The sequence below is a fragment of the Vanessa cardui genome, chromosome 26 (assembly GCF_905220365.1).
Source record: "Vanessa cardui chromosome 26, ilVanCard2.1, whole genome shotgun sequence".
NCBI lineage: Eukaryota > Metazoa > Arthropoda > Insecta > Lepidoptera > Nymphalidae > Vanessa > Vanessa cardui.
Window position 1 is genome coordinate 700,635 of NC_061148.1, and position 18,155 is coordinate 718,789.

An 18,155-nucleotide genomic window follows, 5' to 3' on the forward strand; every position below is an offset into this window, starting at 1 on the left:
AGTAGTTAAAACACTTGAATCGTAAACGAGTATTAATGTTTTTGAAGCTGAGCAAGCATTATATCAGTTATAAGTTCACTTCTTATAATTCGGTGTTTATATTTTACTAGAGACTCGCTCAGCTTCGCACGGGTCCAATACTAATACTAAATATACTACATAATTTGTTTATTTATGCCATCACATAAGAACCTTCTAAATTTATCAGTGTTTCTTTACTATATTGTTCATGTATATACAAAAACCTTTCGCTTGAATCAATCTATATATTAAAAAAAACGCATCAAAATCCGTTGCGTAATTTTAAAGATCTAAGAATACATACAGACAGGGCAGGACAGACTTTGTTTTATAATATGTAAAGATAAAGATATCTCTCACGGCGATGTTTTTCAAAAGATCATAGCTAAAGAAAATACACAGGAATGTATTCTGTATTCCCTAACTGACGTAATCCGATGTATGTAGCTGTGGGATACCTACTCAATAGATATCATGTTTTACGTTCTTACTGAGGCACGAGGATGATTACTACTGACAAACTCTTATCCTGCGCTGTTCCTGAGAATACATTGAATGAAAAACCTTAATGACGTTACTCAAATCGTCATGTCTTGTACTTAAGCCTTTTTACACACTGGGTTAATAAGATGCCTTCAAATTCAGGTGTTTATTTCGCTTTGAACCAAAATTTAATTTGCTGGTAACATCTAACAGCGTCCAAAGTACTTTTATTTCGTTTTCAACAAACGTCAATCAATTGTCATATAAAATTCATTCAAAAATAAACGATAAACTTTTAGAGCGGCCGGTCGTGTCATTCACACACCGGTCTGAACGAGTTTAAATTCAAATTTTTCATGTCATTCCGATGAATGTTGAAGTATCCATTGATATCGGACAGCGTGAAAAAAGACGGAAACGCTGACGAATTCATTGTCCCTATAAATACAGCCAATACTATAAAGGTTACCTTCAATTTCTAAATCTATTACAAATTGTTTTACGTACATATATAAATGATTTTACGTGGTAGTTGGCTATTGAGAAAGCCAGTCTTATAACATACTAGCGGCCCGTCCTGGCAACGAACGGGTGGGGCAAATTTTTTTTTTATATTTTTGATGCGTTTTTCCGGCATGTTTAATAATTGTTGCTTTTTACCTCAATGTTTCTATTTCAACTCCTTTACGCAATAAAACTTAATTATATACCTAAGCTTTATGAACACTTCTTTTTTTTATAAATTAGTGAAAACTGCATAAAAATCCACTCAGAAGTTTTGGAGTTTATCGCGAAAATACACTAATACAACGGGGGACTTTGTTTTATAATATGTAGTGATTATATCACTGATCAGTAACGCTCAGTATGATTGTATTTCGACGTAAAGGACATTTGAAACTGAGGAATCCTGTATTTTACATAATATCCTAAAATTAGTATTAAAAAAAAACCTTTTCCTAGCATGACATAATGCTTGGTGTGATTCAGCCTCATAACCATCGGTGATTCGTAATTGAATTAGCTTCTTCTTAAAAGCAAACATTTCTTTAAATGTGTGTGTAAAAGATTTACACACATTAAAGATAAATAAAATGTATTTCACACACACGCTAACATTTTAATTATTAGAATTAAACAAAATGCAAGAACCTTAGTTTAAAGCGGTAACGTTTTAATCAGTGCAGGCTATTGTCAGCGCTCCAAATAAAATACAACGCACGGGACTAATCTTAAGCATCGGTTGGAATCGAAAACATAGACCTTACTGGATGTCCTATACAATTATTTAGCTAACATTTATTTTATCGTATGTCTTATCTGGTAATGAAGTAGGTTTAATTTATTGTTATATATTTTCTAATTGCTCATTTAAGTTTGTTTTACAAATTGTGTTTAATGGAATATTTGTCACAAATATCTGACAACCTCCGCGGTCGAGTGGTGTTTACACCAGTTTTCATGGGTACGCCACTCCGAGGTCCTGGGTTCGATTCCCGGCTGATTGTAGATTATCATTAGTTTTCTGTTGTCTTGGTTTGTGGTACCGTCGTTACTTCTGATTTTCCATAACACAAGTGCTTTAGCTACTTACATTGGGATCAGAGTAATGTATGTGATGTTGTCTCATATAATTTTCATTTTTTTTATTAACTATTACGGGAATATCGTGATATTGGTAGAAGAGACACATTATTAATTTTTAATAAACGTTACACTCCCGCTTTTTTCGAAAGGAGGAGAAGGCTAAGGCCTGTAAATTTTCTTTGGAAATTGAAAGAAATTGGAAAATTTACAGGCTGTTATTGTTCACTATGTGCGGTATCCATTCCAGAATTTTATGTCTTCGAATAAAATCACAAAAGCGGACTACGCTAAGCCATTGTCGATTTATTAATTTAATTAAAATTCTCTCACATTCAGTTCGTGTATAATAAAGATAGTTTAACGTATCACAACATATTATCAAACAAAATACCCCTGGCCGCGTCTGACTGTTTATATGTTTGCGATGAACTCCAAAATTACTAAACGGATTTTTATGTGGTTTTCGCTAATAGACAGAGGAATTCATAAGGAAGGTTTAAGGTTTTATTATAAATAAGTAAACATGTCGAAAGAAGCAACAAAAAATATGTAAATAAAAAGTAAAATTGTAAAAACGAACTTATGTCCACCACTGCGAAGACGGGATGGGCGCTTGTATAATAATAATTATTGAATATTAAAATGCTTAAAATGTTTTAGATTAATTTATTTCTTTTGCCAAATTGCAATCAAATATTACCAATTGCAACCAATAGTAAGTCGTAAGGACTGTCCATGGACAATAGTAGTGTAAAAAGTAGTAAAGTAAAGTAACAGCCTGTAAATTTCCCACTGCTGGGATAAGGCCTCCTCTTCCATTAAGGAGAGGGTTTGGAACATATTCCACCTCGCTGTTCCAATGCGGGTTGGTGGAATGCACATGTGGCAGAATTTCGATGAAATTAGTCTCATGCAGGGTTTCCTCACAATGTTTTCCTTCACCACCGAGTACGAGATAAAATATAAACACAAATTAAGCATATATACATACAATGGTGCTTGCCTGGATTTGAACCCGCAATAATCGGTTGAGATGCACGCATTCTAACCACTGGGCCATCTCAACTCAATAGTGTAAGAAATGTTAACTATCCCCTACACCCGTTAATGTACCACCAACCTTGTGTACTAAGATTACCATCATCTTAGTACCCAAGGTTGGTAGCACATTCAGACTAGAACACAACAACAACACAACAATAGCGACAATTATTATGATATATTAGATATAATTAATGGATGGTACCTAAAGATATATAGTTGGTTATCATGTGTTAGGAAAAAAAGTATGTCCTTTGTTGGAGTTCAAATTTGCTTCCTACCAAATTTCATGAAATTCGTTTCAGCGGTTTGGTCGTGAATAATGTATCTTTAACAATCATTTAACTTGATTTGTAAGTTCCTGTGTGTTAACCATTATTCTATTTTCTAACAGATTAAGCTGAACTTATGTGTAAAATACACATAAGTTTGCTTAAAGTTAGAAGTTTGACTTTTCACACAGACAAACTGACAATTATAGAATTATGGAACGCAATGAAACGTGTATATGTAATTAAACTGGCATATTTGCCATAAAAATTATTACTCAAAGTATGATCATATTTTGGTTTGTAAGGAGAAAACGACAATTGTGACATGAACAAAATCCGGAAGCCTTACTAGATCCACTTACCAACTAAATATTATTTTACTTAATTAGCACTATTCCAAGCAAGTGCATACATGCTAGTAGAAATAATTTCTTGTTATCAAAACAAAACATAAAACCTAAACCTGAGCCGGCGACAAGGGAAATCAAATGCTCTGAGTTTAATTAAAATTAATTAAAATTCGTAATGAAATAGCTCGCGGCATTAGTTCTATCTCTTAATATGCATTGTGTTCCACCTAATTATAGCTTCTATAGCGTACTAAAGCTTAACGAGCTTAGAACTATTCTGCATTCAGAACTAGATTTCTAAATAATAGCATAAAATAAATAAGCGCTTAAATTAAATATAAAAAATAATTAAACAGCAACTTTGTCTTGTCAAGAGTCTAATGACAATCTTCCAATTTGACAAAAATTTGATGAAATAAACTCCAAATATAGTCTTCGAAGAAAGTAGAAACTTGCCTAATTGTAGACTTCGAGATAGTAATAATAATCTGATCTATTGGAGTCATTCCTTACTCACTGTTCTCCAGTTTACAGTTTGGTATTCATAAACTCACTTTTATTTTAACACAGAAAGCAGTCATACTCAATACGTACAAAAATTCTTATCCAATATTTCGGAAATTCTTATCCAATGATTAGGTAGTCCTAAGCGATTATTATTCTGTTTTGGTTAATTTCCGCAAAAAAGAAAAATGAACCTCGATAAAACTGGAGCGGTGGATATTAAAATAAATAAATAATAATAATATATTTTCTCAATGAAAATGTGAGAGTATGTTGCAATTACAGTTTTATGCACAAATACAAAATAAATCGAAACAGTAATCCGTTTTACGTCAAAATCTGTTTCACGTGCCAGGTCCTCCAGGACTTTTTTTCTGAATACAAATGATCTGAATGAATCCAACTCCAACTGTTTAGCTATGGAAGATAATTGACTCCACATCAAATCACTGATGATATCTGATTTAGTGGTATTTTATGCAATCACGATTGGTACATTTTTGAATGCTAGCAGAATTTCTCATTTGAATTCTAATACCGATCCCCTGGGAAAAACTGTTCGAGCCCTGTCACCAGTGGAGGTAATTAGGCGACATAATATACTTTTAAAAGTTTTTGCACAGCTACAAGTCGAGATGGCCCAGTGGTTAGTGGTTAGATTGTGGGTTCAAACCCAGGCAAGCACCACTGATTCATGTGCTTAATTTGTCTTTATAATTCATCTCGTGCTCAGCAGTGAAGGAAAACATCGTGAGGAAACCTGCATGTGACAAATTTCATAGAAATTCTGCCACATGTGTATTCCACCAACACGAATTGGAACATCTTGGTGGAATATGTTCCAAACCTTCTTCTCAAAGGGAGGGGAGGCCTTTAGCCCAGCAGTGGAAATTTACAGGCTGTTGTTGTTTGTTGTTGCACAGTTACTCTAAGATTCAAGTAATATATTTTCCCTCGAAGATGGGTAATGTAACATATCAGCGTGTGTATCCGAAGGACGAAGATCCATATCCATATTAGCGATTCACAAGAGAAGTTGCATCTCGTAATTGAGTTCTGGACCGCATGCTTTGTCGCCAGATTCCGCTTCTAATAGAAGACTATATGTCGGGTCCAAGTTTAATGAAATAGCGGAACAGCGTACATTCCAGCTAAATTAAACGTTGATTGTTCGTGTAATGATTTAAGTTTTAGATTTGTTTGGGTACTTTTTGATACCTGTCAAATCAGAAGAAATAAAGTTATATAATGTAAAGCCTTTTTTATTTTCTATTTTAAATAAATAATGAGAAGATCAGTACTGGCTGAACCCAGCGCGTTCTTGCGAAGGTTTTTCAGTACGTAATGCATATAATCAGGCTCAAGTCTGTGACCTTGTTGTTTAATAAAATGCTCAAATATGCACTAGAGAGCATGCTCACGAATACGCCTGCTTGCCATTTTATTGCGCTTTAAATCGCTTTAGCGCTTGAAGAGTCGTTCCATATGCGTTATTACTTTATGTCAAGTTGGATACATTTAATTATATATTTTTTTAATAATAATATATGTCTCTCGTGGCTTGAGTGTGACTCAAAGCTCACCAACTTGTGGAGATTTTAGCCGTATTGACGGAAACTTGGTCCAAAGTTGTCGTAGAGGGCTCACGGTTATTATTACACTTCCGTCAGTGCGCTGTTTTCGTCTAACTGACAACTAACTCACTACATAAGTAAGATATACTATGGGAAACTTTTGAATTCAATGAACATATAATTCCCAAGACGTTTAGATTAATACGAACCAACCGTGGAACGCTGTGTGAATTAAATTTAAGTGTGCTAATAAAGTTGGCGTTAATTAATTCGTTTTATGAAGCAAACAAACCAATTAGACAAACTCCAGATTTATTTTACTAGATTAGATAGATTTGGAGCTATTTCCAACCATGTGGGAGGGGGGATGCAATTTGTTTGAATAATGGCATGAATAATAAATACAAATTATACTTGAAATTTCAGTTGACATATTTGGTTAACGTCTTAGAACCATTAGGTCAGCTTGGATGTAACAATTAATAATAGCTATAAATTATAAATCTTTCCAAGAAATTGAATCCATATTATTAATAGTAGCAATTCGTAAACAGCTTGTTTATTATTATTTAATTTAATTACTGAATAAATATAAGAGGTTCTCAAAAAACGATTTGAAGGAAATGGTTTGAAGTTAATTAAAAAATGGCAATGCTGTTACAATTACAATAATTATAATCATCTTAGTTATGAGTGTAATTAACGTACCGTTTTATCTGAATTTATATTTCCCGATTCATAAGGTGAGCTATATTGGGTTATAATAGAAAATATGAAGCGAATCCTTAAATATCCATTGATTCGGCGGTGAAATAAACTCCAATCCGTTTACAAAGGAGGGGATATCTTAGTCCAACAGTGGAATTCTTACATATTACTTAACGCTTACGGACACAAAAATTCTGTAAAGGAATTTCCTTGAAAAAAAATCCAGATGATATAAAACAGTGAAAAATTCAAAGCGAAATAAAAATTCTTCGAGAATATTTCGAAATCTGCGAAAGAGTTTGCTAACTTTTAAAGAGCACTTTATAGATCTCTGAATAAATGATTGAATTTAAACCCATTCCGAGTGTGAAAACTGAGATTTCTCACAATAATGCACACAAAACTTACCACTCCAAGAATGAAGAGAATTCGGTAAGGACTAGACCTCGACTTTCCTTTCAAATGGATGGTGTTATGCAATATAGGGTCATTTTTAGTTTAGTATTTTGGGTAATTTTCCTTACTGGATTGAGAAATGGTATGCCTAAGGTCATAACAACTATCTTCCAAAGATCTTTGGACAGGTGATAGATATATTTTGTTCTTGGAAGAATACTACACTACCACTTGGTGGTGAGGCTTTGTGCAAGCCCGTCTGGGTAGATACCACCCACTCATCAATTATTCTACCGCCAAATAACATTACTCAGTATTGTTGTGTTCCGGTTTGAAGGGTGAGTGAGCCAATGTAAGTACAGGCACAAGTGACATAACATCTTAGTTCCCAATGTTGGTGGCACGTTGACGATGTAAAGAATTAATATTTCTTACAGCGTGATTGTCTATGGGGATAATGACCACTTACCATTAGGTGACCCATATGCTCCTCCGCCAACCATAAAAAAATATATATATTTCTTAATATATAATAATATATTAAGCCTTGGTTTTGGATTATTATGGATAATGAATGAATATCCGAATATTTTTTTAATTAATTTATTTGATTACACACATATGTAAATTCTAAATCCTTCACAAAATATTTGGCAGATAACGTTCCATTTTCATTGTTCAACGGTAATTTTCCATCAGGATTTTCTTTTAACAAATCACATATTATGTTAATAAACTGTATTTATAATATAATTTGTTTCAAAACAACACTGCACGAAACCGTCCAATGTGAGACCACATTTTGTGTTTCTCTCGATCCAATAATACTTGACGCCTCGTTCAAAAATCCGGATAGAATTCTGAAAAATACTAAAATAAGATAGAAAGGAAGAAATATACAGTTCTTGGAATTTTATCTATATATATTAGACTAGAAGTTTTATTTTTTAATTATCAAATTTGTACATACCTGTCTTATATTCTTGCTTTTCTATTCTTTGTAATACACGTGAACCTACAGCTTCAAAATATATTACTATGTATCTACCGAGTTTCTTGCCGGTTCTTCTCGGTAGAATCTACTTTCCGAACCGGTGGTAGCTTCACTTAATTGTAAAATGACGATTCAAAAGTGCTTGTAAAAGCCTACTTGAATAAAGTTTATTTTTATTTGATTTGATTAGACTATGACTTTTAACTTCTTCTAATAATTGTTTTCTGCTGCTATTATTATTATTTGTATTCTATGATAGTTGTGTTATAATAATGTCGTTGTCGTGGATACAATTTTATTTTCTTTCCACCGACCCTATTAATTCTTTAATTGAATTTAAAGTTTTTGTTTATTCGTGCACCAATTTTTAGTAATGAGTTTCTTCTCTCAAAGCTACTTGAATAAAGTATGAATTGATTTTAATTTTAGTATATTTGATTTTGAGTATTTCGAAATTACTAACTTAAATCTGAATACTAATCAGACTTTTTAGAATCAGAATTTTTTAAAATTAATGTTGGTAACTTTCATTACACAAACTCTTGATCCTAATCTATATCTGATCTATAGTTGTAAAGCTACTAGATTCAGTTGATAGACTTCAAAACTAATAATAAAAATCAAATTAAAGTCTGTCCAGCCTAAATAGCAGTATATTTCGTAAACATAAACACTCAAACCATGCCCCTAATTACAATTTAATTAACACATAACAAAACTATCTTAGATATATCAACGTGAAACTGAAAAACAATTAACAAACTAATAAATTCAAAAAGTTAGAAACAGCGTTTTAGGGAAATCGCAAAACGATTTTAAATACAAGGGACTTTATATTTATTGCGTTTGTACAAGAGAAGTTATAATATTATCTCTGTTTGTACGTACCCTTACTGATCTTTATATTTTATACATTTATGTGTAATATTTGAACTGGTAAAAGGGCCAACACTACCTATAGACAAAGTCTCTGTAAGAGTTATACTTAAAACACGCTAGATGAAAACATTGTGTCGGGCTTTTGAAGGAAAAAATAAATCGTAAATTATTATGACAATGTGTTTCAATTGCACATCAGGATGATAATGACGATTTAAAGTACTTTCTTAATATCCCGAAACTGGGCAAAGATATCGAGAAATAGAAAAACGCTTTTTCAAACAGTGAGCCAATGTGATGATAACAGATGTGTGAGATTTACAACTGACACGTGTCAGCATATTTTCTTTCCCCACTGAGCAGGAAGCTAATAAACAATTAATGATTGAGTTCTTCATAATTTATAATAGTAAAATAATAATAAATAATAAATATGAGACAACATCACATACATTACTCTGATCCCAATGTAAGTAGCTGAAGCACTTGTGTTATGGAAATCAGAAGTAACGACGGTACCACCACCACCCACACCCAGACCCAAGACAACATAGAAAACTAATGGTAATCTACATCGACTCGGCCAGGAATCGAACCCGGACCTCAGAGTGGCGTACCCATGAAAACCGGCGTACATACCACTCGACCATGGAGGTCGTAAAATAAAATCATGAGCGTACTCGAATAAACTGACATATTATTTAGATTTTTGGTTGCAGTGGAGTTCATAAAATATTTCTAAGCCCACTGCTGTTAGCTTATGAATGCTCGAGGTTTGATAACGATTTGTAAACACACCAGCCTTTTGTTGAACCAGTTAAACAAAGCAACTAAGACGATGAGCTAGCTAAAACTCATACCGTCAGCAAAACAATCCTATCTCGGTTCAAAATATTTCATTAATTATTTTCTCTCCCCAAAAATTATGATAAAACCAATTTGTTAAATCAAATCTTATACCATAACATTATTCCCAAATAACGACTAGTTTATAATTAAGAAAATATTTTCCATTTTTATCCTGATCGTTTAGGATAAAGGATAGGATAGGATAGGATTTTATTGATAACTAGCTGTACCCGCAACCTTGTACGCCTTTGAATGTTACAAAAAAAATATTATTGTAGCCTAAGTTACTCCCTATTATATCAGTTCATCTGCCAGTAAAAGTCCCGCCAAAACTGGTCCAGCAGTTCCAGAGATTTTATTGTCCACGTATTATACACAAAAACATTAATCTCGAATCACTCTATTAAAAAAAATCGCATCAAAATCCGTTGCTTAATTTTAAATGTCTGAGTATACATAGGGACAGATGAAAGTAGGTGACTTTGTTTTATGCTATGTAATTATTAATGATTATTCCTCTTTCAGCTCGAACGATAACCGACCAATCATCAGTTCAACACGTCCTCCCCCTCACAGTCACCCGAACGGAATTGGGAGGGCAGCTGACGTGCAATGTTTCCTCTGCAGCTCTGGATTCGCCGATATTGCGGAGAGTGAAACTTGACGTCAAAGGTAAGTTCTTTTTAAATGACTCGGATTTTTTTTTTTTATGTTATAGGTTGGCGGACGAGCATATGAGCCACCTGATGGTAAGTAGTCACCATCACCCATAGACAATGACGCTGTAAGAAATTTTAACTATTCCTTACATCGTCAATGTTGGTGGCACATTGACGATGTATATGTACCTTGGGAACTAAGATGTTATGTCCCTTGTGCCTGTAGTTACACTGGCTCACTCACCCTTCAAACCGGAACACAACAATAGTGCGTACTGTTGTATTATCATAGTTTTAAAATTGGAACAGCAAATTTATGTAGATGAATTTAAATTAGAAATCGAATTTCGAACGTTTAAAATCTCATGTCAGTCAATGTCGAAAACGATATTAATTAAAAGAAACTATGTGTTGACGAAACAGTTAATAATAAAACAGAAACTTTTTGTTCATAAAAAATTAGTCGCCGAGCAATCAAATAAATTGAATATTTTGAGTATAATAGTAATAATAATCAAGAACGAACGATACTTGGTTTAAATAATGATTGATAAAGTCGAGTTGCATATACGAAGAAAAAAACAAAATTACTGTTGCAAATACCCAAGAAGTATTTCTATTGTTCCTGTAGTTAACTGGCTTTCACACAAACCAGGAACAACATTACTAAGTAATACTGTTTAGCGGTAGAATATCTGATGAGTACCCACTCAGATCTAGCCAGACGGACTTACACAAAGCCAAAAATTATCATCAGGCTTACCATTAGGTAGACCATTTCCTTGGGACGAAGGATCCTATACTGGAAAAAAATGTATTACCCAATAACAATTTGTTCGTAGTTCAATAATTGGCACTGAACATTGTATCCTTAATAAACTTCTGATAAATCAGAGCGGTTTGCGAAACTAGTTTTTGTGTTAACTTAAATTCACTTTTAACCGTCATTACACAAAAGTTTTCTAATTTACTTAAAAGCACAAAATAATTTGTAACGTAATTAATCGGTGAAATAAATGTTCAAGTAAACAATTTAACAAAGTTTATTTAACTCGAATCATGTTTAAGGAATGAGAGATGGATGAAAGTAATTTACTGTGGCCATGAAATATTCTTAGGCTAAAGTAAAAGTAACTTATAAATGTCTCAGTGCTTTTTTTTTCGTTGGAAAAATGCGTTACTCACTTCCCCCACGTAATGGAAGGCGGGGGGGTGCTCCCCGCTGTCCTGGACGCCTAGTGCGCCAAGGTCCACCGGGTTTACCCACTAAAAAACCAGCGGTACCCTCTCCGTCTTTCGGGGAGGGCCTGTGGATGAGTTGTGGAACTTACTTCACCACGTTAGGCCAATGTGACAACTCACATTACGTATGCAGGATTCCCCGCAATATTTCAGTTTCAAATTTTATTTTGTATGTAGTATAACGATAAATTAACAATTACCAAATAGTACATCTTTTACATGATGCTTATTAATTAACTGATTGTCATCCTGCCCATTATTTCGACTATGAATAATTTCAAGGAGAACTAGCCATCTGCATATGACATATGAAATGCATATGTTTCCTCACTATCAGACTCTAATGGGTAGGCAAATCCCAAACAATTGGAGAGAGTTCCAGAGCCGTCCAATGCTTTACGTGTTTTCTGAAACATGACACTGTTCTACCAACTTCCAAGTTTCCAGCTGTAACTGGGGACTTATCAAGAGAAAAATACAATTATCGTTCTGTTTTTGAGTTTGAATCCAGAACCTTGAGATGTGCTTAGCGGGACAGTTAGACCTACGAAAAAATAATCACAAAGATCTTACACGAGATTTATTTCCAAAATGACAAAAACAGTTGAAGCATAAATAAAAATTATCAAAAGTTTTCCACCCTTTTTAAATCATCTTATAACTTTTCACTTAACTCCCTCGAATTCGTCCCAGCCTAGTAATATTTAACGTTTTTGCGCGTTTTAATTTCGCGAAGAAATAAATTTTCATTAAGAACATTGCTTGATACCAAGTAATTAATGGACGTAATTATCCCGGACACGAGAGATAAGAAAGGTTCCGTAGCTATTTTAGCTAATACTCTTTGAACGCGTTTACTTTTGGTTAGGCGTCGTATTTTATCGACTTATTGTTATATACGAAAAATTAAGTAATAGCCTGATATAGATTCCGCTTTTATTAAGAAGAAAGATAAATTATTTTTTATCTTTTTATAATGTTGATTGAAAAATGGGCATTTTCGAGAGCCAGTGATTATAACGCACACATCTTAACCGATAATTGCCTGAATTTTCATGTGCTTAATTTGTGTTTATAATTCATCTCGTGCTCAGCGGTGAAGGAAAACATCGTAAGGAAACCTGCGTGTGATTAATTTCATCAAAATTCAGCCACATTTGTATTCACCAACCCGCAATGAACATATACTCAATATACTGTTTACTTCTCCTTAGTGGGAGAGGATGCCTTAGCACAGCAGTGGAAAATTTACCAGTTGTTAAGGTAAGGGCATTTGGGGTAACTGCCACTGAACCGAATTTAATGAAATTTGGTATGAAGCAAACTTGAGCTCCAAGAAAGGACATAGCTACTGTTTTTGCCTGACAAATGACAACCAATCTCTAAAACACGAGTGAAGCCACGGATGACAACCAGTATAAAATAAATAGAAATAGCCAGTAGGCGATCATTTCGTTCCCAATTGTAATGATTGATTTACACAACACGACATCACAACGTGTAACGGAACGACATCGTAACGTGATTCTATCTGGTAGATTTGCTTCTTTTGTCTAAGATCTGTATTTATGTCATACACAAACATGTCCGATATCTCGCTTCAAAGGAACACAATTATACGAACCTACATCTAATTAGGAACTAATTAAGCTTACTATAATATATATTCTCTTCCATTTACTATATTATATAGATTAATTAATATTAACAGATATTATATTGAAAGAAGTAAATACCGGGCTACTTAGTAGTTCTTTTCGGAAGGATTACATTCCGAAACGGTGGTAGCTTCACTTAATATAACATATAAAATGACGATTCAAAATTGCACGTATAAGCCTACTTGAATACAGTATGTTTTTTTAATTTTTTATTAAAAAAAAATAGCTATTATTGAATATTCGTGTTTTATTATTTCGTTTAGTGGTTGATTTCGATTATAGATCACGTTTCTTAATTCAAATTCTTGATTCGATAAACAAAATAACAATATTAATTTTATTTTACTATTGGAATTTTCATCATTAAATTGTGTATCACGGAGTTAGTTTCACTTAATATAGTTGTTTTAAGACTCAAAAGTGCTTGTCAAAGCCTTGAATTAAGTATATTTTGACTTTTATCTTAGGTATCAGTGTTAATTGCTAAAGTGCTTATTAGAAATTTAGTGAAATATGCTTATGTTATTATTATTTCAATTATTTTATACGGGATTATTGATACAGCTTGATATTTCGATAATATCTACGAATGTATTTAACTTTGAAATTTTATTAACATAAGAATTCATAACATTAAATGATTAAATACATACAAATATGCACTAAAACTAGATATAGTATAAATCTTGACCGCGTGGAATGGTGGCAAGAATGCTAGCAGCATTTTTATTCAATCGCCATTCCGATCCTCTGGGCAAAAAACGAACCAGTCCTCCTGTCACCAGTGGAGGCAATGAGTGTTTTGATGAAAAATGTCTTGTTCGCGAGAACTTTAGTGTTCCGTTGTTAATAACTAACAATAAAAATAACCATGTTAATTTAAAATGTTATGTCATTATTTCAGTGACTTTCAAAATTGTTCATATAATACTGAAAGTTTTCATATACATATATAAGAAGGCGGAAGAGTCAATGGTTCACCTGATGGTCTGACCTGAATTATATACTATACATTGGCACTGTAAAAAATATTGTTCATTCCTTAATTCGCCAATACGCCGTCAAACATAAAAGCTAAGATGTTATGTCCCTTTTGCACAGACACAAAGAGTAACTACAAAGTAACTACGGAGTTACTCTGGGTTGTTCAAATCGGAACACAACAACAACAAGTATTACTGCTTGGCAATAAAATATAAGATGAGATACGGACACCTCCGGGCTTGCATATAAATCAAAATAAACTTTATTGAAGTAGGCTTTTACAAGCACTTTTGAATCGTCATTTTACAATTAGGTGAAGCTATCACCGGTTCAGAAAGTGGATTCTACCGAGAAGAACCGGCAACTCAGTAGTTACTCTTTTTCAACATTTAAAAAATACAAAGGCATGTTAGTTCATACAATTATTTAAATTAATATATCCTGCAGCAGCAGCAGCAACAGGTATTAACTCCACGCTTTTTTATCATCTATAAAATCTTGTATCAAATAATATGCTTTTTTTACCAATGTATTTTTTACAAACGATTTGAATTTACGAAACGGCAAAGTTAAAAAATGTATAGCCTCACCAAGTACACAGTATCAGTATATAGGATAGTGACGTATTTATGTCAAAGATATAAAATTAATTACAATTCTTGATGATATACGTTGAAAGAAATAAATAAAGTGAAAATCTTCGGAGTGATTTATGACGTCATCGATAAAGATGTACCGAAAAGTGACACTTGAGTAGTTACTTCCTCAAATTCATTTATCACTCCACTTTATATACCGTCCAACCGACCCGCCTATCGACCCTGTCGATATTGCAAGGTGGTAAAATTTCCGACCCCTGATGTGCTAGTGATGTAAAAGATATCGATGTTTATCATATTTTATTTTTCGTTTCAAATGAAATTGGTTATTATTCATTCGAAATTTAAAATGAATTCGTTTATGAATACATTTTGATATTTGATGGGTGATTTTTTATGGAATTATATTGAATTACTTGTTAGGTAGCATAAATATTATAGATATATATTTATCTTTTGTACAGTAGTAACAGTAACAGCCTGTAAATTTCCCACTGCTGGCAAAGGCCTCATATGCTCATAAACTTCTCTTCCTTTGAGATGAAGTTTATGAGCATACTTTCCGAACCGGTGGTAGCTTTATTTAATTGTAAAATGACGATTCAAAAGTGCTTGTAAAAGCCCACTTGAATAAAGTTTATTTTGATTTGATGTGATACACCCCCCCTCCCCTTTTCAATGCGGGTTGATAGGTGAATCCATGTGGCACATTTTCGGTTAATTTTGACATATGCAGGTTTACTCATGATGTTTTCCTTCATTACCAAGCTCGAGATGAATTATAAAAACAAAATAAGCATATGAAAACTCGCAATCATTGATGAGAATATACGTTCTAACCACTGGGTCCTATCGGCTCACAAAAAGCAGGCTTTCTAAAAATATTTCTTACCTGATGATAAAATAAGCGATTTGTTGCTGAGAATTTTCAAAAAACCAAAAACACCTAATCATTCATTTATATAAGCCCTACCACTAAGGCGGTAGAACTTTGCAAATCTGTGTTGGCAGGTACTGACCACTGTTATTCTACCGCTCGCATTGCTTAGTATTGTTGTGACGATTCGCATTGCAGTAACCCAGTGGAACTTAAAACACAAAGGACATACAATCGTAGATCCCAAAGATGGTGAAGGTGATATATGGAGAGATGGTGACTTACCCAGTGGCCCATATGACATAAAAACTCCATTCGAATAATTATAATTTGAAGTCAGTTCAATGTAATTTAAATAATATTTGTTTGTAATGAAATTGTAGAAGGCTTTTAATTTTAAAACATCATTATTAATACTCGATGTTAAATTATGATAATAATATTCCCGGCTCAACATCGCTCCGTAAATATATTTAAACGAAATTAAATGTACATGAATTAATGTTTCATAGCATGTCATTCCGTATCATTGTTATCTTGATGTTGTCAAGGATACCTACATATTAACAGTGAAGGTTTTTTCTACTACTAAAGATAGATAAAAATAGAAAGCCTATTTATTAAGAAGGGTTTAGAAATTTGTTAAATATATAACACAATGCTTCGAACTATCAGGACGGTAAGATATACTACAAAGTAACAGTGGTCGTGTAATGTTATTATATATCATATTGTAATTGTATATTATGTCCTTTTAGAATAATTTCCTATGATTGATTATTTAAATATTAAATTATTTAAAATAAATATATGTATCAGAAATAACATGTCCCAAGATGATCATATATATATAAAGAACATAGTAAATACGCACACATACACAAAGGAGTAGAGAGCACCGGCAGATAGAGTCATTATGTCGTAAGAGTTCTACGGAGATATCGGATATATTACAACAACAACAACAACAGCCTGTAAATTCCCACTGCTGGGCTAAAGGCCTACTCTCCCTTTGAGGAGAAGGTTTGGAACATGTTCCACCCCGCTATTCCAATGCGGGTTGGTGGAATGCACATGTGGCAGATCCTCACGATGTTTTCCTTCACCGCTGAGCACGAGATGAATTATAAAGACAAATTAAGCACATGAGACAGCGGTGCTTGCCTGGATTTGGACCCGCAATCATCGGTTAAGATGCACGCGTTCTAACCACTGGGCCATCTTGACTCCCGATATATTACGCATTAATAATAAACTGTAATTTTAGATAACTTATTATAGATAGTAACAGAAAAAAACAATGAAAACCAAAATAATATTACTTATGAATAACAAAAGTGAATAGTAACTAGAATAGCCTCGATAGAATCCTTGAGTATCAACGCTTATTTGAAATTACTAAAGACAAAAGTTTTTTCAAACGTTCTTCGCCGAATTTGAATCTGTGATCTTACGTTATAGACATTTCTACCTCAGATAATCTACACTCTTTATAAGTTTAGTTAAATTAATGTATTATTTGCACGTTATGAATCAATCTATTTGATATCATAAATGTAATTTATATGCGCAAATCAAATTCGAATTTACGATATTATATTTATTATATCAGTGAAATTCAAACATGTAAACTTAATGTACATTTATTATAGTGTAGTAGGTATAGTATCTACGACTAAATATGTATAACTGAAAAAAAAAACATTTATAAAATGTTATAAACGTGAAAGTAACTCTTTCTGACTGTCGCTCTTTCACGACCAAACCGCTGAACCGAATTCGATGAAATTTTGTATGAAGCAAACATTAACTCCAAGAACCAACACCCCTAAAACGCAAGTGAAGCCGCGGGCGACTTCTAGTATATAATATTATTCAAGTAAGAAATTATGAAATAAAAGAAAATATATTTATCGATATAAATTATAGTTAAAGGTACATCACTAGCGAACACTATCTTGCCACTTATTAGCAATACAGTCTCGCAATTTATCGGGTGGGCTCAGAAAATTGCTCGGCGGTGTACTCCGAGTGAGCTAAGTGATGGCTTAATGTGCTCTTATATGTAAAATATAGGGAACGGTCTATACTTTCGAATGCCACTAAATGTACACCGCAGGCGTATTGGTAATATTTCTCTTGGCATGTGACGTCACACGTGGCTCGTGCTATCACTGAATTATAAGCTTCGAACTAACTTACTCATAACAAAACGATTTATGAGTTATTAAACAGTTGTATTTGTATTTATAACCTTTATATGTTCCATCGTTGGGTTACAAGCACTTTTGAATCGTCATTTAAAAACTATATCAATAGACCACTGGCTTGGAAAATAGGTTCCGAGTAAGTAACTCAAAAGTCACTCATTTTCAATATTTAAAAATACATACATACATACTAGGTGGTAGGGCTTTGTGCAAGCCAGTCTGGGTAGGTACCAAGCACTCATCAGTTATTCTACCGCCATATAAT

The 18,155-nt window shown here is 33.3% G+C and overlaps 1 protein-coding gene across 1 annotated transcript in view; it reads left to right on the forward strand.

The window, feature by feature from the left end:
- LOC124540759 (hemicentin-1) overlaps positions 1-18,155 on the forward strand; it is a 476,965-nt gene that overhangs the window by 408,383 nt on the left and 50,427 nt on the right. The window contains exon 6 of the mRNA XM_047118466.1: positions 10,184-10,330. Coding sequence (XP_046974422.1) covers positions 10,184-10,330 — 147 coding nt within the window. The remainder of the gene's footprint in view (positions 1-10,183; positions 10,331-18,155) is intronic.